Genomic DNA, 24,985 nt, shown 5'->3' with positions numbered 1-24,985 from the left:
GCCATTTTATTGTCCTCTACTAGCAAAAGGTGCAAGAGGGATCTAAAAGAGTTTTATTTTCTATTTTAGTGCCTCATTTTTTTTTGTCTTCAAAGTGGTATGTTTCATAAGTATGTGAGTATGACTGACATAGTAGATGATACTTCTTTTTAATTATTTTTTAAATTTATTATTATTATTACTTTATGTTCATTGGTGTGAGGGTCAGATGCCCTGGAACTGGAGCTACAGACAGTTGTGAGCTGCCATGTGGGTGCTGGGAATTGAACTCAGGACTGCTGCAAGAGCAGCCAGTGCTCTTAACCGCTGAGCCATCTCTCCAGCCTCCTAGATGATACTTCTTATTCTAGCCATATACCTATATGACCTTTATAAGGTTGTTACAATGGCTCCCTGATAAGCTTATTGTTTTATTTCCTGTCAGAATTGTCTTTCCCAAATCTGTTGTAGCATCCAGGTTCTCATGAATTCTCACGAATTCTGTGATTGAAATAATCATTCTTCCTAAAACATAGATGCCTTCTGTCATTTATTTTTTTCACTAGCATTATTCTTATGCCTTATCTTTTTTCTTTCTTTCTCTTGTTAAAAAATAGCCTACCATATCAGACAATATAATTTTACTTTTAAAAAATCCTAGCTCAAATTGATCTGTGGTCCTTTTATGTTTAAGTACTCTAAATCAGTAGTTTTTGACCTTCCTAACGTTTCAATCCTTTAATACAGTTCCTCATGTTATGGGGACCCACAGCCATAAAATGACTTTCATTGCTACTTCATAACTGTAATTTTGCTACTGTTATGAATTACAATGTAAATATCTGATATGCAACCTCTGTGAAAGGGTCGTTCAACACTCAAAAGAGTTGTGACCCACAAGTTGAGAACTGCTTCTCTTAAATGGTAGGCCGGAGAGTTGAGTCAGCAGTTAAGAATACTTGTTGTTCTTGCAGAGGTCCTGATGGTTTACAAATTTCTGCAACTCCTACCCCAGCAAGGCTCTCTTCAGGCCTCTCCAAGCACTGCACACACATGAAATACATAAATATATGGAGGTAAAATACTCATATACATAAAAAATAAAATAAATTGAAAATTCTAAGTACCGTGAAAGGAGGCAGTTGAAACAGCAGGAAGTATTGGTTTTCCTCAAGTTGCAAAGTTCTTTCTGAGCTTCATAGAAGACATAAAAATCCAGCTGTTTAGCTGTTATTTTTAGTAGCTCATAATTTTAGGGCTAATTTTCATAAATGCTAAAAAATACCATTTCCTACTATATAACCAAAGCCCACTAAGGCCTCTGTTATAGGAAAAGAGATAGCCCGCTACCTAGGTCTTCATCCACAGGGTAGAGGATCGAGCATAATTAGGTGAAGCTGTCAGATACTGCCATTTATCATCTCCTGGATCTTTGTTCCAGACTGAGCAAGCGAATGAGAGAATGAACGCCAAGCTAGAAGAACTCAGGCAGCATGCAGCGTAAGTTTCCAATGAGGTATTTGTTAGCAATTTAAACCATCTTCATATGTAATCTGGCCTTTGTGGTATGATTAACCCTTGCGTTCTTTTGCTTGAATTTTTAGCTGTAAAGTGGATCTTCAAAAGCTGGTGGAGACATTGGAAGACCAGGAATTAAAAGAAAACATAGAGATAATATGCAACCTACAACAAGCGATTACTCAGCTGTCTGTGAGTCAAGTAGGTGCACTGTAATAGGCCTATCACTTTCATTCATTCCTTGACGTATATACACATTTCTAATTCTATGAACTTTTGCTGAAATAGCTAAACTAAACTGTTTGAGACATCATGAAACACTGAATATGATCTGAACATTAAGTTCTACATTAAAACATTCATAGGTTTTATACATATATATATATGTATAAATATATATAAATATTTCTGTATTACACCAAGCCATGGCACTGCAGACCTATAATTTTGTCATCACAATAGATATGAGACTAAGACATGATTCATTCTCTCTCAGCAGAGGCAGGAACATCACAACTTTAAGGCTAGTCTAGACTACATAATATTCTTTCAGAAAACAAAGAACCACTCTTATTTTATGGATGGAGGTCCTGTTTTAAGAGGCTATCTTTAGAGCTTTTCTATTTACATTCTTCAATTTATTATTCTATAGCATAAATGTATTTGTAACTACCTAATGGGAATTCTGCCCTCTTGGGAAGAGGTTTATATTCTCCTAGAACAGTGAATTTTCCATCTCTGGTCTTGCCAGTTTGTTTTTTCTAGAGTTTCTGGCGTGTTATGACAAAATCATCCAAGAGATTTAAAAGAGTAAATGAAAAAATAAACTATTATTAAGTTATGGAGGTCAATTCTAAAATAAATAAACCTCTCTAAAACATTAGACCATGGTTTAGAATGAGAGATGCTATAGAAAACTTGAGATCAAAACTGTAGTTTACTTATCTAAGAAACAGGACATAGTAATGGGGAATGTGGGCTCCAGAGCCAGACCTAGTCAGGTTTAGAGCCAACTCCGCCATTTACTAGTTATGAAACCTTACTTAATGTATTTACTGTCAGAAAGAAATAATTCTAGGTGACTTAGGTTGAGGTTAAAGACATTATTTCAGCGTATGCACATGTGGGGAGGACTCAAACACTACATAACTTCCCAAAGATGGAAAGCTTTATAAGGTGAAAAGAAAAAAGGTGTTTGTGCTATCCTTGTGTTTTGGCTCAGGTGGCAGTTTTTTATTTTAAGATTTATTTATTATATATAAAGCATTCTCAGTATTCTGTCTGCATGTATACCTGCAGGCCATAAGAGGGCACCAGATATCATTACAGATGGTTGTGAGCCACCATGTGGTTGCTGGGAATTGAACTCCTGACCTTTGGAAGGGCAGACAGTGCTCTTAACCACTGAGCCATCTCTCCAGCCCGGCAGTTTTTGTTGTTAATTGCTGTTGAACTCTTGGTTCTTTCAGTTTTCATGTCCCTTCCTTAGGAAAATGTTGATGCAACCCTTTTCTGGAAGTTTTCTAATTATTTTTGACATTTTATTCAGACTCTCTGGGTATAACTTCTTCCATTCCTTGCAGACCGGGTCTCACAGCAAACCCCCCAATCCTCTGGCTCTTACAAGCTTTTCATGCCCACTTCCATTGTGTTTCCTGAATCTTACATGCAGGAGTTGTTTTGCAAATGAATCCATTGAGACTGGGCTCCAGAACTCTGCATTTTGATTGGTCATGATTTTCTGTAATGATCTCTGTTGAAAAAAGAAATTTCCTTGATGGGGGTTGAAGAAAACCTAGGCCTCAGCTCTACACAAAGAACTCCAGGCAACTAAGGAATGCTGGAGTGGGACAAATAGTCTTCCCCAGGGAAGAGCTCACCAGTTGGTTATCTGATGCCCAATGCTTAGCTATGAAAGCATATACATACAAGTAACATGCAGACTGAGAAGTGTAATTGTACTTTCTTATGTGGACCGCTAGCCTGCAAATAACAACACAGAGAGTTCTTATTAATTGTGAAAGGTTGACCATTTGCTTAGGTTATCCCACTAGCTCTTATTGCTTATTTTAACCTGCTTTTATTAATCTATATTCTGCCATGTGGCTCAGTTACCTCTACTCTGTCTTGTATGTCCAACCTCTTCAGTATCTCCCTGGCATCTGCTGCACACCTTCTGCTTTTCCGTTCTCTCCCCAGAAATTTCACCTATCCTCTCCTGCCTAGCTATTGGCCATTTAGCTTTTTATTACACCAGTTACAGCAGCACATCTTTTTACACAGTGTACAAATATCCCACAAAAGAGGTGGTTATAGACCATAAATTTGAAAGAGAAAGGAGGATATATGGGAGGGTTTGAATGGAGGAAAGGGAAGGGAGGAAATTGCATAATTTTACAATAATTTCAGAAAGAAAAGAAAAATAATTTATCGAATTAACCCCAGCACTTGCGGGGGGAGGCAGTTGGGGCTCAATGAGCTCAAGGCCAACCTGGTCTACATAGCAAGTTCCAAGCCACCCAAGGTTACATAGTGAGAATAAAAATTTCTTTTTATTGAGAAGCTAGAGAGATGACCACCATTTAAGAATACTCATTGCTCTTGCAAAGGACCCAGGTTTGGTTTCCAGTTTTTAGGGAATCTGATGGCTTCTCTGGCACCAGGCATGCACATTACACATATATAATATCCAGGCAAACACTCACATGAAATAAAAATAAATAAATCTTTAAAATTACTTTACTCAAACTTTATGGTTTATGATCACTGGCAGAAATGACAGCAAAAGATTGGAAGAGGCAAGATCTAAAGAAAACAAATACTGAGAAATTTCTCAACATCTGCCTTAACCTTTTATACATTTGCATATGAACATTTTTCGAGGCAAAAGAAATACTTCCAAAAGCCAAGAATTATTGAAATTTAGAAGATGGGAAGATTTTGCAATACTTGCTGAAGAATGGCTAGCACAAAAATAAATGCTTCTAGTTCTAATTCTGTTTAACTATATCTGAAAAATATAAGTTAACCTTGTGAGTTGCCCCAGAATTATGATAATGTAGGGTACAGAAACCTACTAGAGCCAAAATTTACAACCCCTGAAAATACGGGCTCAGGACAGCAGTGTTCGTTTCCACACCAACTTTAGAGAATTTCATACTTCTCATTTTTGAGATCTGAATTACATGAAAGATGAAGCAAAGCCATGGAATGAACTTAATACAATAAACCATCCTCGTTGAAGAGCTGGCAATAGAGCTGCAGCCTGGTATGCCTGTAGGCAGTTCTGTTAGTGGTGACTGGCTCAGAAGAACTCTGTAGAATTGCTGTCTGCCACTAAAATGCACTTGGCACACACAGTAGGGGAGTGCTAAAGATTGCTACAAGCTGATAAAGTTCTTGGCTTCCCTCCACCATCATAGTTAATCAGAGTAAACCCTTTTACCCAAGGCTCCTGCTGGACTCATGAATTAGAGTTTTTCTTCTCTATTGTCTAGAGACCCTCCCAGTTACATATTTTTTAAATACACAACAATATATCCCCATGACTTTTATTAAGACTCACAACAGTGAAAGCAAAGTGTTTCAAATGTAAGTACATGTGCCCTTCATTCTGAATTAAAACTATTTTTATTTTAAGTGACAGGTGAACACCTCATTTTTAGTCATGAAAGCAACCATTGTTCCTGGACATTCCTCCTGGGGCTTTAGGTACCAAGCTGTACCCTTAAAGTATAATTCAAGTAAACTTCGTTGCAGTAATCGGTGAGGAAAATCAGTCATTTCATTCCTGCAGAATCAAGTACGACTTTTGTTTATATCCCCTCTTCCAGGACAAAGTCCATATAAAGTATTTTGCATGTCTTTTCTAAACACATACTTCATTTTGGAAGGCTCTGCTATTAATTGTAAATGAAGTACCCTGCCTTTGATCCCCTATCACCTTAGTTGATCATACTTTTTTTTTAAAAAAAAAAAAGACATTGGAAGTTGTAGCCTTAGATTGGGTGTAGAAGAGGAGAAAAGGACTTGTTAGGCTGAAACAAAATCTACTATTAGATATTTTTGGAAGTCTTTTGGTGGGGAGGGTTCTGAGACAGGGTTTCTCTGTAGCTTTAGAGCCTGTCCTGGAACTTGCTCTGTAGACCAGTTCGGCCTCAAACTCACAGAGATTTGCCTGTCTCTGCCTATGGAGTGCTATATTAAAGGTGTGAGCAACCACCACCCGGCCTAATGTTACATAGTTATACATTTATAATTGTGAGAACTGAGCCATTCTGTGATTATACAAAACACATCGCCATAGCCATGAGCTGAAATGTTGGCATTTTGAAATTTCACTGGTCCAAAAGCCATCTAGTTTGATCTTGATCCTCTTAAAGGTGCTAGGAAAAGTCTTTAGGCTGGAAATGTTGGTGACTACTGTAATCCCAGAACTTGGGACATGGGAGCAGGAGGACAGTGACTTTGAAGGTAGCTATATGATTTCCAGGAAGTACATTGCAAGTGGCTGTTTCTAAAAAGAGCCCCCAAAGAAGACAGTGTTATGAGCTCTTATAATCGCTAATGGTAATATAAATATATTGAAATTTTAACACAGGAGAAAGAAATCCTAGATTGGTGCCTTGTTTTTAAAGACCTTTCCCTGTGCCTGGAGACTTGCCAATGCTCTACATTAGGATAAGAAAGAATTTGCAAACACTGAAGCTTCCTTTGAGTTCTCTTTGATCCTCACTGATTAGGAATTTCTGGGCAGAACAAGGGAAATGCTCTACAAACAGCACTCATTAAAGGTCCATCTCCGGGGCTGGAGAGATGGCTCGGTGGTCAAGAGCATTGCCTGCTCTTCCAAAGGTCCTGAGTTCAATTCCCAGCAACCACATGGTGGCTCACAACCATCTGTAAAGAGGTCTGGCACCCTCTTCTGGCCTTTAGGCATACAGACAGAATATTGTATACATAATAAATAAATAAATATTTTTGAAGAAAAGTCCATCTCCTGACCTTTAAGGTACTAAGATTGCAACTGTGTGTTGTTTCACACGGCTGATAACAGATGCTGCATGTTGTAACCCTAAAATCTGACAACCAACACTTGTCACCTCTAAACTCCTTCACCACATGACTTCCTGAGAACAAAGCTTTCTTCCTAAGCCTTCAGAATCACTGAAGCAGAAGCAGTGATATATACATTACAGTGCTGAGTGAAGTGTAAATTTCAGTGATGAGAATAGAACCGCTCAGATGATTGTCTAGAAACAAATTCGTCCTAATAGGTAGTTTTCAGTTACCTTTCTAGGTGTTTGTTCCAGTGCACAAAAAAGGATCAGCCATTCTCTACAAGGGAACTTAACCTCCCAAGGTGCTTATTCTTTCACTCCTAGTAACTACCGACAGCACCATCATAGGATGCGAACAACAGAGGCCACAGGACCATGTGTAACTATGAGTACATTTTTTTCTGGCATACTCAATCGAAGGACATTAATTTCCCTGTCGAGTGAGAGCTTGCCATCCTGCCTGACTAGAAAATAAAAGTCAAAACCAGCTCTTCATTCTGTCTACTTTCCTGATGTGCTACTATTATTTTATATCTGTTTTTTGCTGGTATGTCCAGAGGAGTGGCTAGGCTTGTACATTAATAGAGACTCAGTGGGAGAAGCATAAAAGTAAAGTGTAACTGTCTATAAAATGGGTTAAATTTTGACTAGTTAGAATGGTTAAATGTTTCACTCGGGCTTAGTGATCTTTGCTCTCTTACTACATGATCTTATTTTTACCCCTAAAGACTACACAATTACCCTTTAGGAAAAAGAAAGCTTTTTCCTGAGAGGTGGGAAATGGAAACACATTGCTGTTATGTTATCTCTGAGTACAAAATCAGTCCAGTACCATAAATGACCTCTGCGTATACTTTAAAAATATCACTTAAAATCAAATAAGCAGTATAAAAAATTGTAAATTTGACTTCAGTTTTTTTTTCTAAATCAAAACATATTTGCTACAGGATGAAGCTGTTGCTTGCATGACTGCAACCATTGATACTGCAGTAGAAGCAGACACTGTAAGTAATTGACCCATTTGAGTGGAACCTGGAGCTCTCACTGCTGCTTCCTATAATTGATCATTTGATTCTGGAAGAGGATCTATGATTATTACCATTCTTCATAGAATACTCTGGAAATCTAGAAATCTTAAGAGTAAATCTGTTTCATAATACCTCAAACAAGGATAAGCTCTGTTTCTAATAATTTAACTAATAATGAGCAGCAGGACTTCTCAGGGGGCATCATGTTTCATTTTTCAATCTGGCTTATTTTCTATTAGGTGGTAGAATTCTGTTTCAGTTACCCAATAATTCAAAACAAGGTAAGGAACAAATAATGACAGTGTCAAAAAAGCATTTGAGGAGAATGTTTTCTGAATATGCTTTTCTATGGATGGGATGATCATGGACTCGAACAAAGAAAGGAAAATGTTTCGAGTGTTCAGATCATATTGATAGATAAAGTGTATCTGTTATTTACTTTGATTGAAGGTTATACAGTAAAGTCAAAAATGGAAGGTTGGTCAGTGGTTTTCTTGAGGCAACTTTTTACTCCCAAGCAAGTACATATTAGTAATGTCCTTATTTTGAATGAAACAAGATAAGAGATAAATTAAGTAATAAAAGTTAGCTGTGTCAGAATAAATGAATCTTTTTCCATTTCCAAAGTGCCATTTCTCGTGTCTTCTCTTCTTTAGGGGCCTCTTGAGATGAAATGAAAGTAAGGATTGTTTGTCAGATCAGTATAGGAAAGAGCAAGAAAACTTGTGTATATTAGAGAGGATTATATGAGCAAAGGAATAAGCTCCATAGTTAATTTCAAGTGTTTCAAGCAGATATTATATGATAAACCACAATAGTGAAAGAACACAGGTATTGCTGATAGAAAAATGGCTTTGGGGAGTGAAGTAGTATTTTAGGAGCTCCAGCTTCCTGTATCTCTTACAAATCTGTATTAGTCAGGATTCTTTTAAGTAATAGTAATAGAACTTATAGAATGATAGATAGATAGATAGATAGATAGATAGATAGATAGATAGATAGATAGATAGATAGATAGGATTTGTTAGAATGACTTACAGGCTATGGTCCAGCTAATCCAATAGTGGCTTCATATGTATGCAAAGTCCAAGAATCCAGTATTTGTTGAGTCTATAAGGCTGGATGGCTCAACTGATCTTCAGTATGTGCTAGAACCCTGGAGAAGTAGGCTCTAATGCCATTGAAGGAATGGATTTGCTAGTGAGTGCAGGAGAAAGCAGGTAAACAGAGCAAGTTTCTCTCTTCCATATCCTTTATATAGTCTTCCAGCAGAAGGTATGGCCCAGATTAGAGGTGAATCTTCCACTTAAAAAAAGAAAAAAAAAAAAGACTGGCGTGCCCAGTTATTTTTAGGTTTTAGTTCATTTTAGATATAGTCAAATTGACAACCAAGAATACCTATCACAAAATCATTATCTTTTCCAGCAAGTGGAAATCAGTCCAGATACCAGCAGGTCTTCTACTGCTTTCAGCACTCAACATGCTCTTCGTCAAGCTCAGATGTCCAAGGAGCTGATTGAGTTGAATAAAGAACTTGCATTGAAAGAGGCACTAGCTAAGAAGATGACTCAGAATGATAGCCAACTACAGCCCATTCACTTCCTGTATAAGGTAAAGTGTTTTCTCCGCCAGCAGCTGGTCGTGTCTACCATCATTAACTGATAGAAAGAAGACAAGCACACCACTTTTGATAATGAAAAAACAAGATAATGTGCACGGTGCACCTAGAATTCTATTATCAGGTTTTCTTAAGGATACTTTCCTTACAGGGAATATGTAATTTTGTTCCATTTAATGTACTGTCTCATTGTATGCCATGGGCATGTGATAGTCTGATAATGTTACCACAAATGTAGTCCCTACTTATAGAACAAGTGTGTTCTAATAAATGTGTGTGGTTTCTAAGACTGTTTCCATTCTGGAAGTCACTTGCTGTTTTTCAAAGTTTGTTGAAATGTTTTGAATACTGCCTACTCTTCATGCTTGTTAATTTATACAATTTTTGTCTCATTTTAGTGGAATTACAGGAGGAAGGATAAAAATGTAGTTCAGTTGTCTATGGCAAGGCATTCAGTACAACCCTTTTTATGTCAAATGTGTTTTTGTTTTCCAGGATCAATAAAAGATTGCTAGTGAGTCTCTCTTCTTATACTACCCAGAAACATGGAAAACAAGTTTCTCTAGGGTAGTTCTTACTCTATAATATAAATAATGAGATATAGATGAAGGAATGTAGCTAGTCTTTACCCCATAGGAACCAATTGTAAAAAGAAATACTCTTAATAAAAATAGTACCTTTTAATTACAGGTAAATCATTCCTTCTCTTTCTAAGAAATAATGACAGTTTTCCAATTTTTTAAAAAAAAGTGTGTGCTTGCGTGTGTGCACACACGTGCTAATCACTACACATATGCAGGGATCAGAAGACCACTTTGTGGAGCTGATCAAAAGCCAACCTTGCAATAAATTCTTTTTATTGATAGGTGTCTCAGAACTACTTTATTAACTCTTTTCTGAATAGCAATTAAGGCTAAAAGGGGTTTTCTATTTTATGCTTAGTGTTATAGTCAAGATTCAAATTAGAAGCCCGGTGGTGGTGACGCACACCTTTAATCCTAGCACTCAGGAGGCCGAGGCAGGTGGATTTTTGTGAGTTCGAGGCCAGCCTGGTCTACAAGAGCTAGTTCCAGGACAGGCTCCAAAGCTACAGAGAAACCCTGTCTCAAAAAAACCATAAAAAGAAAAGATTCAAATTGGAGCCTTTGAACTTCACAAGTCCTTTTTTGGCTACCACCCAGCTTCATTAAGTTAAAAAGTATTTTTAGCAGCTGGGGAATGGTGGCATGCGCCTTTAATGTCAACACTCAGGAGGCAGAGGCAGGTGGATCTCTGAGCTCAAGACCAGCCAAGTCTACAAGAGCTAGTTCCAGGACAGGCACTAAAACTACACAGAGAAACCTTGTATTGAAAAACCAAAAAAAAAAAAAAATAGGTATTTTTAGTGTGCAATTAAAATAGTAAAATTTAATTCATAAAGCCAGATGTGGAATCCCTGTAATCTTAGCATTTGGGACTCTAAAGCTTGAGGATAGCAAAGAATCCAGACTGACCTGAATAATAAGAATCTGATTGTCTCAAAGAAAATGAGACCAGGTGGTGGTGCACACCTTTAATCCCAGCACTTGGGAGACAGATACAGGAGGAGGTTTACAGAGACAGGTTCTAGGTTCAGGTTCAAAAGCTACACAGAAACCCTGTCCTACTTAAAAGAAGAAAGAAAGAGAGAGAGAGAGAGAGAGAGAGAGAGAGAGAGAGAGAGAGAGAGAGAGAGAGAGAGAGAGAGAAAGAAGAGAAGAGAAGAGAAGAGAAGAGAAGAGAAGAGAAGAGAAGAGAAGAGAGAAAAGAAGGAAAAATTAATAAAAGTAAATCACAGGCCAGGCAAAGTAGTATACAACTTTAATCCGAACACTCGGGAGGTAGAAACAGGCTGATCTCTATGATTTTGAGGCCAGTTTTCAAGTTCCAGGCCATCTACAGCTGTATAATGAGACCTTGCCACAAAAAAATAATAATTTATAGTTCTTGGAGACAGAATGTTGAATCAATTGTCTTCCCATTCTATTTGATCCTTTCTTTCTGGCCTGTATTGTTTTTAGGATAACATTAAAAATCTAGAGTTGGAAGTCCTCAGTCTACAGAAGGAAAAGGAAGAATTGGTTCTTGAACTTCAAACAACAAAGAAGGATGTCAACCAAGCCAAGTAAGAATAAAGTCTTTAAATGCTAAGGCTCTGTCATATATAAGGTGATTTTGAGAGAATAGAGAAGTAGAAGATCTATTCAATGTCCCCAAATGATTTAAACATAGTAGGTAGGGAAAAGAAACCTAGACAGAAGGAAAATTAAATAATTGAGATTTTTTTTTACTGTTTTATATTTAATTATTGGGTTATAGTATGTGCATATGAGTACAGGTGCGCATGAAGGTCAGAAAATGGTACAAGATCCCCTGACAATGGAGTTACAGATGTTGTTAGCCACCCAGTTTGTGTGTTGGAAACTGAACTTGGCTAATCTGCAAGAACAGCATTTGTTCTTAAGTCTTAAGCCATCACTCAAGCCTCAATAAAATAACATCTCAGAATGACAATAAAAGCATGCTATAACACAGCAAACAACTAGTACCCAAATCAGTTTTTAGCAGTAACTACAAGTTAATTTGTTAAGAAAAAGCAGTATTAAGCAGGGCAGCAGTAGTACACGCCTTTAATCCCAGTACTAGAGGCGGGTAAATCTCTGTGAGTTCAAGGCCAGTCTGGTTTACAAAGCTACTTGCAGGTCATCCAGGACTGTTACACAGAGAAACCCTGTCTCGAAAAAACAAGAAATAAAATATAAAGAAAAAGTTGTATTAGCGTTCACAGACAGGAGCTATTGATTCAGGCTAGTGTGATCTAGGAAGGATTTAAAAAGTTAAATGTGATTCAACAAATGCAAATTAAACAATGAAATACTATTTTGTGCCACTTAAGTGACAGTAATCTGATGGATAAGAAATAAATATTAAAATGCAAAAAAAAAGTTAAATGTGAGCAGGCACTTGAAAAATCTTAAGGCCTCCTTGACAATGTTTATGCCTCTGTTTGTGAATAAAATTAATGCCCATGTTAATAATTAAAAATCAATCTAGCCATCCATTGATTAGTTAGAATAAAGCTAAGATAGGCAATCAGAACCCCCTCCTTTCTCTTAGATTTTTACCGTAGACAGCCTAATTTGCTCTTACTTAGGATTGTTTTCATTTTAAACCTCAGGTTCTTTAGAGTCATGTTAAATGCTTACTTTCTGTCTCCAATTTATATAATAGTCATCAGGATTAGTGCTTACAGCTAAAGCAAAGTGACTTCCTCCCTTTGGACATGAATGGTGGGAGAATATACTTGAAGCAGTTCATTTTTGTCTACTCAAAAATATGTTGCTTTACTCTGAAATGAAGCTCTCATTAGTAGAGACAGTTTCTATTGGATGGGTTGTAGTCATTATTTTAAAGAGGGATGGATCTAAAGTTGTAAACCTGAGAGTCCTTTGTTAGATGTTTTAAAATAAACCATTTCACTTTTCTTCTATTACAACTGTGTTTAGGTTGAGTGAGCGCCGTCGCAAACGTCTCCAAGAGCTAGAGGGTCAAATAGCTGATTTGAAAAAGAAATTGCATGAACAGTCCAAACTTCTGAAGTTGAAGGAATCCACTGAGTATACTGTCTCCAAACTGAACCAAGAGATACGGGTAATAAACTCTTACCCTTGACTACATTGGAACTGCAAGCATAGGTGTTTCACTTATAACCATGCCCGAAGTGATTTCAGGAGAGAAAGTGGGAAGCAGGGCAATCATTTCAGATGTAAAAATGACCATAAGTATGGTATTCTAGGACACTGTGCTAGTCACTCTCTAGAATCTAAAGTATACAATTTTGCTTTGACCTTTGACTTCTTTTTTGCGTACAGAAATTTTAAGGTTAAACCAAGAGATTAAAATATGTCAATATTTAATGGTGATGTTCTGATCTTCTTCCATGATCTCAGGGTACAGTTTTGTAAAGTAGTAGCAAGATGTCAGACATCTAGAGGATATTTTCAGTTACTGATTGTTTAGCTTGTGCTATCAACAAAGTGATTACAGCTCATTTGTACTGAATTCTTTAGAATATTATAGTTGATAGGCGAATTTGTCCCTGATTTTAGGATTAATTCATTGGAGCCACCTTTAATCCCAGTACTCCAGCTGCAGAGACAGGTGAATTTTTCTAAATTCAAGGTCAACCTGCTCTACATAACAATTATTAGGCCAATAAGAGTTGCCTGGTGAGACACTATCTAAAAAAACAAACAAATATCTTCTTTACTTTCTTGAGGAGCTAGAGAGATGACTTGGTAATTAAGAGCCCTTGCTGTTCTTCCAAAAAATCCAAATTCAGTTCCTAATAATACCCACATCAGGTGGCTCACCTGGAACTCCAACTCCAGAAGATCCAACACCTCACCAACATTCATACACACACACACACACACACACACACACACATACACAAAATAAACACAAATGCTTCCTTGAAAGTCTACTTATCTAAAGTAAAGGTAGGGCTGCATTTAGCTTTTTTGAAGGTTTCTTTTTGAGTCTCCATTCGTATGGTCTATATTTGGAAATCCTGTGTAAGTCTAGCTAAACTAACCAGCATTTGTCAGTGACCTTCTCAGCTTAGCTCTAGCCTTCCTCTCTTGTTTATGGCTGCTCTGTCCTTCTGTACATCAGCCTAGAATAAAATACACATGACTAACACACTGGTTTTGTTTGGTTTAGTTTACTTTTGTTTTTTGCAGATGATGAAAAACCAACGAGTACAATTAATGCGTCAAATGAAGGAGGATGCGGAGAAGTTTAGACAGTGGAAGCAACAAAAAGACAAAGAAGTAATCCAGTTAAAAGAACGGGTAAGTCAATTAAAGCTTCTCAAAAGCCTAGCGAATGAGCTCTTCTCCAAGGTTGTAATACTTAAGATTCCAGAAGTATGACATTCATGAATTGAACAGCTTTCTATTGGTGCCTACCATATGCAAGGCACTCTGGCCTAGGTACTATGGGAAGTCAAAGCTGAGTAATAAATGTGCTCTATCCTTGAATAATATCTTGTTTATACAGGAAAGTGCAATGTAGGCCTGGATTTCTTGAATACAAGGACTAAATCATTGGAGGATTTAAAAATAATACAAAAAGAGACTCAGCAAGTAAAGGTGTTTACTGCTAAGCCTATTAATCTGAGTGATCCCCAGAAACATATAAAGATGGAAGGAAAGAAGTGTCTCTACAGATTGTTCTCTGGCCTCCACACATGTGCCATGGCACATCCCTAAACACAATGATAAATAAAATAATTTTAAGAAGAACAACACACACAAAAAAAATAATCACTTCAGCAAAAACAAGCAGTAACGGAAAACAAGACCAAAATATATGAGACATAAAACAGAAGGCAGAAGGTATACATTGAACCACATCAGTAGCATTTGATGTTGCTATGGGATAAGGGACACTATCTGCTTACCTCCAGTGATACTGCGCTAAAACCAGAATGATCTTATAAGCGATTCAGCAAGTTACAGATGCTTCTGATCCTAAATACAGGAAGGATTTGGCAGGGGAGAATTCTAAAGAAACCAAAGTGTCACTAGGGAAAATATACTACTGATGATTGCTTATGGTAATATATAGCTCATGGAGTCAGAAAAAAAAAACACTTGATTTAGCAAAATCTTTTAAAAATTATTTTTATTGTATTGTGCAGAGAGAGGAGGACACCATCAGTCAGATTTGGGAGGTCAGAGAGTATCTTGTGCTCTACCATATGGATTTAAGGAATCGAACTTATCTCACCACCCACCATCTCACCAGATTTTTAGTATAGCATTTTTCAGAAAGATTTTCAAAGTGTTTGTGTTTAGTTTAGTTTATGCTTAACAATGGACAGTTCAAAACCAAGCGTGCTACTTGGACAAAATACGAGAAGAAAGAGCATAGTATGTAATAGAAAACAAAAAAATATTTAACAGGCTGTGGTGGCGCACGCCTTTAATCCCAGCACGGGAGGCAGAGGCAGGCGGATCTCTGAGTTCGAGAGACCAGCCTGGTCTACAAGAGCTAGTTCCAGGACAGGCTCCAAAACCACAGAGAAACCCTGTCTCGAAGAACAAAAAAAAAAAAAGCAAAAAAATAATCTTTAAAAAAAATTGACAATTGAATTGTTTAATAGAGCACACATGGAAACCACAGTGGAAATCACCTCATCCAACTGGAAAAGCTGCAATTAAAACAGAAAATAGCAAAGTTGGTGGTAATGTGATGAAATCAGAACCCTCACACATTACTAGTAGAATATAAAATGGACTGCCCACTTTTTTTTTTAACACTTATCTCATATATGTGTGTGGGTGCACATGTGCCATGGCCCACTTGTAGAGATCAGAGGAGAAGTTGCTCTAGTTGATTTCCTCTACCTGTGAGTCTCAGGAATCAAACCCAGGTCACTGGCTTAACAGCAGGTGCTGCCACCCTCCTGCTGGCTTACCTCCCCCTTTTACAAATATACCATCTGTTAAACAGAGAATTTTCATGAAATTTGGTTTGCTTGAGAACCTGGCTTCAGCCCTCAACACGCACAAACAGACACACTGATTTTTAATCCTCAACACATATCTGCAGAGGCATTTTACAAAACCCAACCTTCTTTCATAAAAAAAAAATCAAAGTTAAAAGATGACTTCCTGAATCTGTTAGTCATGTATGTAAAACTAACATTAGATTATACTCAATGATAAAAATTTTTCTCTTAGATAAGGAACAAGGATGTCCACTCTTATTGCCTTCTCTTAAACATTCTCATATTGATTCTAACCTGTAAAATTGTTGGCGGACAACATGACCAAATATACAGAAAATTCCAAAGGGTACACTAAAATATTTCTGCTAACATATCAGTTCAGCAAGGTTGCAGAATACATAGTCAATATAACAAAATAAGTTGTGGGGTTGGAAAGATGACTCAGTGGTATTTCCTGCATCTGCATAGGACCTAAGTTAAGTTCCCAGCACCCACATAACCACTCACTTATAACTGCCTCTAACTCCAGCTCCAAGAAACCCAATGCCCTCTTCCTCTGGTCTCTTCGGGCTCATGCACGCACATAGTACACATAAATTTACACAAGTAAACACATGTGCACATAGAATAAATAAATAAAATTTTAATTTTATACATAAAAAATAGGGAAACCATTTAATTTGGAATAGCCTCAATATAAATACTTAGGAATAATTAGCAAAAGAAATTTCCAGTTTCACACTGAAGACTATAAAACATTGAATTAAAGAACCAAATAAAAGATAGTTCATGTTCATGGGTGGAAAGATTTGATATTCTAAAGATAGAATATCCCTCAGATTTCTTTGTAGATTCAATAAAGTTTTAGTCAGAACACTAGGGACTGGGTTTAGTCCCTAGTGTTAGAAAACAAAACGTTTTGACTTTCTCACAGAAATTCACAAGCTAATTCTAAAATTCAGGAGGAAATGTGAGAGCAATAAAAAAGAAAAGGCTATAACAATTATGACTAACACTGCACAAACATAGATACATTATCAGTGGATTAGAATTGAATGGCCAAAGTCATGATTTATAATCAGTTGTGTTATTGGAGTGCCAACATCAGGGATTGAATGTGGAGCCTTGCCCACATTAAGCAAGCATTCCACCATTGAGCTATATCCTTGGCCCTGGTTGTACTTATATTTTTAACTTTCTAATTTTTAAGATTTAATATTTGGTAATTACATACATATCTACAATGTATTTAGATCTTATTTACCTCTACCCATATTTCCCTAATTCCTCCCAGATGCCCTCTTCTATTCCATGTCTTTTTAATATATTTCTTTTTCATTTTTTAACTCCAATCTCACTGAGTTGTACAAACTAGGCTACAACTTGCTTTGTCCCAGACCCTGCCTGAGTAGTTGTGGAATTACAAACATGTGTCACTAGAACTGGTGACCCAATTGATTTTCAGCAATGGTGCCAAGACAATTCAATGAAGAAAGAATAGTCTTTTCTTCGGGGAGGTGCTCAATACCCAATCAGACTGGGCTGTTCTATGAGTCATTGGTGCCAGTGAGAGACCCATGTCTCAAAAAACAAGATAGATTGCTCCTAAGAAATAACACTTGAGCCCGGGGATGGAGGTGGGGGGTACGCCTTTAATCCAAGCATTTGGGAGGCAGAGGCAGGAAGGGGGATCTCTAAGTTTGAGGCCAGCCTGGTCTAAAAGAGCTAGTTCCAAGACAAGCTCCAAAAGCTACAGAGAAACCCTGTCTCAAAAAACCAGAGAGAGAGAGAGAGATAGAGAGAGAGAGAGAGAGAGAGAGAGAGAGAGAGAGAGAGAGAACACTTGAGACTCACCTCTCACTTCCACCATGTGCATATGTATGTATGTATGCACATACATCCTCATATAGATGCATTTGCATATACAGAAAGAATAGTTTTTCCTTCAAACAATGCCAAATCAACCAGGTAATCAATGAACTAAAGTTGGAACCTGCCTCACACCATATATAAAATTAAATCAAACCATATAAAAAGTTCCTCTGTGACCCAGTGAGATAGCCTAACCAATAAAGGTACTTCTCACCAAGCCTGAGTTCATTTACTGGAACCAACATGTTTAGAAGGAGAGAACTGTCTTCCCCTTGAACCTCCTCACTATGCATACGCACACATTCTAAATAAATATATAATAAAATTTAAATATATGTAAGAGCTAAATCTATGAATTTCTCAGAAAAAAAATCAAAGGTGTTAATGTTTGTGACCTTTGATTAGGCAAAAGGTTTTTTATTTTTCTTTTATTAATTACTTTATTGTTTATTTTTTACATACCAATCCCAGTTGCCCCTCCCTCCTCTCCTCCTGCTCCCCCCTACCTCCCATCTGCTCCTCAGAGAGGTTAAGGCCTCCCCTGAAAAGTCAACTATGACTGTCTCATCCCCCTCATTGAGATAGGTAGGACTAAGGTCCCCCACCCCCTCATACCGAGGCTGAGCAAGGTGTCTCTACATAGAGAATGACCCCACAAAGCCAGTTCATGTATTAGAGTTAGATCCTGGTCCCACTGCCAGTGGCCCTACATACTTCCCAAGCCACTCCATTTTTTTAATTGGATACCTAAAGCATAGTCAAAGAAAAATTAGATTAGAAAAACTTAAAGCTGCTCTACTGTAAACAATACCTGCATCAATATAAATAGACGAAAATGGCAGAAAGTATTCCTAAGTCATATAGCTGCCAAGGGTCTTACATTGAAAGTACATAAAAAATCTTACTGCTCAGTAAACATAATCCAGTTGTAAGATGAATAGAGCAGCAAAGTGCACAAAAGGTGCTCTGTGTCATTTGCCACCAGGTATATGCAAATGAAAACCACAGTGACATACCACTTCACACCCACTGAGACAATTATTGTGAAAAGAAAAGGCAGGGTTTGGCAAGAACTCAGAATAGATAACATCGTACATTTGCTGGTAGGATGGGAAAATGGGGTAGCTGCTTTGACAAACAATTGACAGTTTGTTAGGCTAAAAAAAAAATTGGATCATACAGTTTTTACAAGGATAAGCCTTTATACCTTCTCAGTAGACAGTGATTCTATTCATGGTTCTGTCTACTGAGAAGGTATAAAGGCTTATCCTTGTAAAAACTTGTATGCAGATGTTCACAGAACATAAGTGATATTAGCCAAAAATGTAGAAGGAAATGTGAGTGTATCAATAAGTATATGTATAAATAAAAATATATGTATAGAGTGAAATACATAATCATGAAAAGAAATTAAGTACTGGCATATGCTACAACACAGATGAACCTGGAAAACATTATGCTAGTCACAAATAATGATATATTACAGGAAATGTCCAGAACTGACAGATTTATAGGTTGAAAATAGTAGTTACAGTGACAGTGTTGTATTATAATAGGTAAATGTTAACCAAGGTTTCTGTCCCACCAGGTCCCTCAGTCATTCAGTCCCAAAGAAATATACAGAGGTCTACATTAATCATAAACGGGTTGGCCTATTAGCTCAGGTTTCTTATTAATTCTTAACATCTTAACCCATAATTCTTATCTGTGTTAGCCATGTGGCTTGGTACCTTTCATCAGCGAGGCATTCTCATCTGCGTCTTCCACATCTAGGTGACAACTGCAGATTGAATCTTTCCTCTTCCCAGAATTCTCCTGTTCTCTTTGCCCCACCTCTACTTCCTGCCTGCCTACTGGCCAATCGGCGTTTTATTAAAATACAAGTGACAGGATAAAAAAACATTGTCCCATAGCACTTCTCCCCCCTTTAAAAAAATAAGAACTCTGAATCTAGTATCTTTTAACTTTTTGTTCCATTATCCATAACATCTTTTAACAACGCTCTAAATATAGATAAATATCCATAATCCGTTTTTGTGGAATGTGAGCATAGGTTTACAGGCTACTTCCTGCTGATTGGGGGCCCTGATAATCTTATGGGGGCACCTAAAGAAAATTTAAGATTATGGTCAAGTCCTGGCTGGAAAATTCTGTGAGGCTTGATTATCTCAGCCAATAGTCTTGAAACTGTTCTGGACTCTTGAACTGCAGAACTCAGAGGAAACTCCAACAGAAGTCCTCTGAAATGTTGAATCATCTGTACCATCTGCTCCTATTGGAGATTCTTCAGGGGGTCTTCCTTGATCAAACCTGATTTTTCTTAGCCCAGAATGAATCCACATCCTCTTATTTCCTATCGAAACAAAAGCAAAACTTCTTCTCCAAAGTAACATACCTTTTGACTTAAATTTTGAAGTCAAGGCATTTTAAAAACATATATGTTGATTGATCCAGCAGCATTTATAATCAAATATCTTTTAGCAGTTTTGCTCCTTCCTCAACCATCAAACAATTTAAAGACAACACAATAACATACAATATCCAAACTCTTTGTATTTTTCATCTTTACGTGGCTTTATTTTAAACTCTATGTCATTTATTTTTAATTTTTAGCTTTTTGAGACAGGGTTTCTCTGTGTATCTTTGGTTGTCCTGGAATTCTCTCTGTAGACCAGGCTGTCCTTGAACTCACAGATCCACCTGCCTCTGTCTCTCAAGTGTTGGGATTAAAGATGTGTTGCCACCAAACCCAACTACTCTCTTTCTTTTTTATTTTAAGGACTTTATCCTTTTTCTTTTCTCTCACAAGCCTACATATATTTTTAAACACAGTGTAAATCATTTAGAGGTTTTCTTCATCTGAATTTATCTTTACTGTTTATCTCTCTTTTTCAGACCACATGAGTCTTTAATTTGCTAAACAGTAATGGCTAAGATTAAACCTGTGGCTTTGACAGCTGGATCCAACCGATTCCTTAGCTTTCTGAGAGCCTAGCTTCATGGCGAGGTACTGGCTGGAGCCATGTTTATTGTCACAACTCTATGGAGTTTCAAGGTCCCTGACACCAAGAAGCATGCTGTCAGCAATTCATGAACACCATTTAAGTGTTTGGTGGCAGTGCAAAGTTTCGTAGCTAAAGCTGAGTCAGGAAGCCACTCTTAAATGAGATGCACTTGCCTCTAGCAAAGAGAACAAACCCAAGAAATTACTGCTACCAAGAAGCCATGCTTGATGCTATTATTTTTTGCCTAGAATTACTTCCCAAGCTCTCTCAGGTTTTCTGTGTATGCAGTTGTCCACACGTTGGGCACCATTTGTTAACAGAGATTTCTGTTCCACCCAGTCCTGAAGGTGTTCAGTCCCAATGAAATACACAAAGGTCTACATTAATTATAAACTGATTGGCCTATTAGTTCAAGCTTCTTATAACTTATATTAGCTGATAATTCTTTCCCCCCCCCCCAGGAAAAAAAAGAAATCTCTTTATTTAAAACTGCAGGGTTTTTTTCCTCACTGTGAGTCTACAAGTTTATAGGAGAGGAGAGAACTGCCCCAGCCCTGCCTCCCACCACTCTCCTGCCTGGGCCTTTGGTGGAAGGGATTCCCCAAACTGACAGTCCTGAAGATCCTGAGGATGTCTGAGGGGATCAGAAGGGTTCAGGGCTGAGATGAGACCTTGTTTATGTCTTCACTCATACCTGGCGTTCTGCAGCCTCCCTTTTCTCCCCACCCCCTTGATTTTGGCATGGGATTTTAAAAAATGAACAGAAACACTTATTTCTGTAGCCCATAATTCTTATCTGTGTTAGCCACGTGGCTTGGTACCTTTTTCGGTGAGGTAGTCACATCTTGCTTCCTCTGTGTCTGGATGACGACTGCAGACTGAAACTTTCCTCTTCCCAGAATTCTCCTGTTCTCTTTTCCCCACCTCTACTTCCTATCTGGCTACTGGCCAATCAGCATCTTATTAAAATACAAGTGGCAGGATAAAAGACCATTGTCCCACAGCAGGTAAAGGAATTGAGATTTCTTTCTGTGGTAGTGAAAATATGGCGAATGTGGTGTTGGTTTTACATCAGTTCTATGAATATGCCAAAAGCCATGAATCATAAATTAGGTGATTAAATTGCATTATGAATTATCTCTATAAAAGCACTAAAAACAAAAGGCTTATCTATAAAACTCTAGGTTATTACTTTACAGCAGTGGATATGCTATATTGCCAAGAATCTTCATTTTGTTCACTTTCATTTTTCCATTGACTAAAACAGTGATTGTATATTATAGTATGCACTCAGCTAATGTTTACTGAATTACCATGGTGATAAGAAATGTAAATATATGTTTCAAAAATGAATCAATGGCCAGGTCACCACCTGGCATACGCCTTTAATTACAGGACTTGGGAGGCAGATGCAGGCAGATCTCTGTGAGTTTGAGTCCAGTCTGGTCTACAAAACAAGTTCCAGGACAGCCAAGACTGTTATACAGTGAAACTCTGTCAAACAACCACAAAAAAAGAGTCAAGGAGAGCATCAACAGTTACTCCAGGCTTTTGAGTGAGGCAAATTCTATTTTGCAGTGATGATGGTGGTTTCAGGAGTGTAATCACTGAGACAGAGAGACAATATTAGCTGAGTTGAAAAGAGAGAATGGACTGGAGTTAATAATCAGGGAATTATCTAACAGAAGTGTGAAAATTGAAACCACAGGAATAATATTGCTATAGAGATGGGGACTGTATAGAAAAAAGAAGTATAATTAATTCAAGGGCATCCTGTAGAAGGAAAGAAAAAAGAGAAAGCTAAGAATAAAATCTCTTTATTTCACATAGAATAAAATAACAATGAAATTTGTAAGACTGAAAATGGACAAGGATACTGCAATAAGGTTTTGAGAGTGCTAATGATGTTTAGTCTGTTGTCAAAAGTCAGGACTATAAAAAGGACACTAAATTAAACATGGAAGAGATTTCAGGACAGCAGCAGAACTAATTACAAGTGAAGTGTAAGGACAGCTAGAGCACTAACTTCTTTGAGAAGCTTTGTGATGAGAGTGTTGGGTTTTCCTGTGTCACTGAACAAGTTCAGTCTTCTAGCTCTTTAATTCTGTCAACCTCATACTAACACACATCCTATTAAAATAGGCCTAACTACAATTCTACAATTATATTGTACTCTCTTTAATTATGTGTCATTTATATTCATTTGTAGTCTGTGAGAATGCTTACCAGATCATCTTCATATCTATATCCCAGAACCTAGTGCAGTACCTACTGTATAAATTTTATGAGTTATACAAAATGAATAGCTGTCTTCTTCTTTTCCCTAAGACTTTTGCACAGTGGACAAGCACTCTACCACTAAGCTACAGTCCCCAGTGGTGAAACTAATAGTTCTTTTTTATTCAATTTTTTAATTTATTGTGGATGCAAGATTATTTCAAGTCTTCATTCCAGCTTTAATCAGTTCACACATGTTATAGTTTTCAGGGTCAGATAAATTCAAAAGGCCAACTGAAAGCCTTATCTCATGCCTCCCATGGCCTGTTTCCTAGAATCAGTATGTTCAACTTTTTTATTGAAAATAAATTTTTTTATATTCTGATCACCATTTCTCTTTCCCCAACTCTTCCCAGATCCTCCCTGCCTACACAAATTCATGCCTTCCTTTTCTCTGTTTCGAAAACAAACAGGCAAAACAAACCAGAATAATTTTTAAGTACAAAAAAGTGTACACAATAAACTCCCAAGAACATAAAATTGAAGACTAATATTCAAGTAAAACAACAGTAAGACAAAAAAATACCAAAACAAAATTAATAGGAGACAAAAAGTCTACAAAAATACCCTTGAGTTCATTGTGTTAGCCATCTCATAATAGTTCTTGTATTTATGCTGGCAAAGACATGACTAAAATGGTTGACAATGCCATCCAGATTGGGTAAGCAACAAGTAGAACCAGAAAACTTAATGGATTGGGCTGGAGAGATGGCTCAGCGGTTAAGAGCATTGCCTGCTCTTCCAAAGGTCCTGAGTTCAATTCCCAGCAACCACATGGTGGCTCACAACCATCCGTAATGAGGTCTGGTGCCCTCTTCTGGCCTGCAGGCATACACGCAGAAAGAATATAATAAATAATAAATATTTAAAAAAAAAGAAAACTTAATGGATTAAAAAGATAAGGACTGAGTCAAGAAATCAAAGCAGTTAAGTGTGTGGTTGTTTGAAGCGGCTAGTATCCCATAATGTTTCATGATCCCAATTTTTCATCTCTGAGCAGAGAGAATATATTCAGATGAGCTAGATTTGTTCAGAAATGAGAAGCTTCATTAGCTGGAGTTGTCCTAATTTTATAGATGTCTAGCTCTGTGGTAGCTTTCTCCTTTTTTCTGGCCACTGGGTTTTATAACCAATCAGCTCCTGAAGTTGAGGATAAAAGAGTACTGATCTTATCAGTAGAACTGAGTTCTAGCTGTCAGAAGCCACCTATGTGGACAAAGCTCTACACTGGATGATCTTTGATAATATTTATAACTGACGTAAGTCTCAGAAATGGAGAATTTGGACGTAGAGCAATAAGCTGAGGAAGACAAGGATCTTTATTATGTATGCAAACATAGTTTCTAGAACTCCCAGTTCTTAATTCTGATAAGAGAAGATAAGGCAACTCACAGTATTGCTGTACTTAGACTTAAATATGAAGGACGTCTGAGAAGGCTTCTCAGTTTAAGTTTTCATTTTAGTTAGCTGAACATCAATTAAGATCTGACTCTTTTGTTATCAGGATCGTAAGAGGCAGTATGAGCTGCTCAAACTTGAGAGGAACTTCCAAAAACAGTCTACAGTGCTCAGACGTAAAACTGAGGAGGTAGGTAAGAAAAGCCTATCTGCTGTACTAAATGCGTTGTCCTTTTCTTTCTTTCCTTTTTTTTTTTTTTTAGTTTTTTTTTTTTTTTTTAAGTTTTTCAAGACAAGGCTTCTCTATAGCTTTGGAGCCTGTCCTGGCACTAGCTCTTGTAGATCAGGCTGGCCTCGAACTCACAGAGATCCACCTGCCTCTGCCTCCCGAGTGCTGGGATTAAAGGCGTGCGCCACCACCACCCGGCTGTCCTTTTCAAACTAAAACAGTGTCTTAGGGAATAGGAGGTGTCAATATTGGCCAACAATTCTTAAGTCTTTTTCTTTGTTTTGTTTTATTTGGGGATTTGCTTTTTGTTTTTGTTTTTCTGTAGTCCAGGCTCATTGAACTCACTATACAGCCAAGGCCGACCTTAAACTCCTAATTTTCCTGACACTACCACCTAAGTGTTGGGACTATGAACATGCACTACCTTCCAAGCTGTATAAGTCCTAAGTCTTCATCTCTTTTC

The 24,985-nt window shown here is 37.4% G+C and overlaps 1 protein-coding gene across 3 annotated transcripts in view; it reads left to right on the top strand.

Moving 5' to 3' along the window:
- Positions 1 to 24,985, top strand: part of Kif4a (kinesin family member 4A) — a 115,299-nt gene that overhangs the window by 63,145 nt on the left and 27,169 nt on the right. Inside the window, exons 12-19 of one of the 3 annotated variants that reach the window (XM_050119659.1) lie at positions 1,421 to 1,479; positions 1,584 to 1,689; positions 7,505 to 7,561; positions 9,011 to 9,196; positions 11,243 to 11,346; positions 12,728 to 12,872; positions 13,967 to 14,077; positions 24,400 to 24,487. In XM_050119659.1, the coding sequence (XP_049975616.1) occupies positions 1,421 to 1,479; positions 1,584 to 1,689; positions 7,505 to 7,561; positions 9,011 to 9,196; positions 11,243 to 11,346; positions 12,728 to 12,872; positions 13,967 to 14,077; positions 24,400 to 24,487 (856 nt within the window). Of the gene's footprint in view, positions 1 to 1,420; positions 1,480 to 1,583; positions 1,699 to 7,504; positions 7,562 to 9,010; positions 9,197 to 11,242; positions 11,347 to 12,727; positions 12,873 to 13,966; positions 14,078 to 24,399; positions 24,488 to 24,985 lie in introns of all 3 variants that reach the window. The other 2 variants (XM_050119657.1, XM_050119660.1) reach the window with 2 other exon arrangements.

This window comes from Alexandromys fortis, unplaced genomic scaffold (genome assembly GCF_014885135.2).
Source record: "Alexandromys fortis isolate MF-2015 unplaced genomic scaffold, M_Fortis_MF-2015_v1.1 scaffold_155, whole genome shotgun sequence".
NCBI lineage: Eukaryota > Metazoa > Chordata > Mammalia > Rodentia > Cricetidae > Alexandromys > Alexandromys fortis.
Note: the sequence above shows the minus strand (reverse complement) of the source record. Positions and strands in the feature narration are given on the sequence as shown.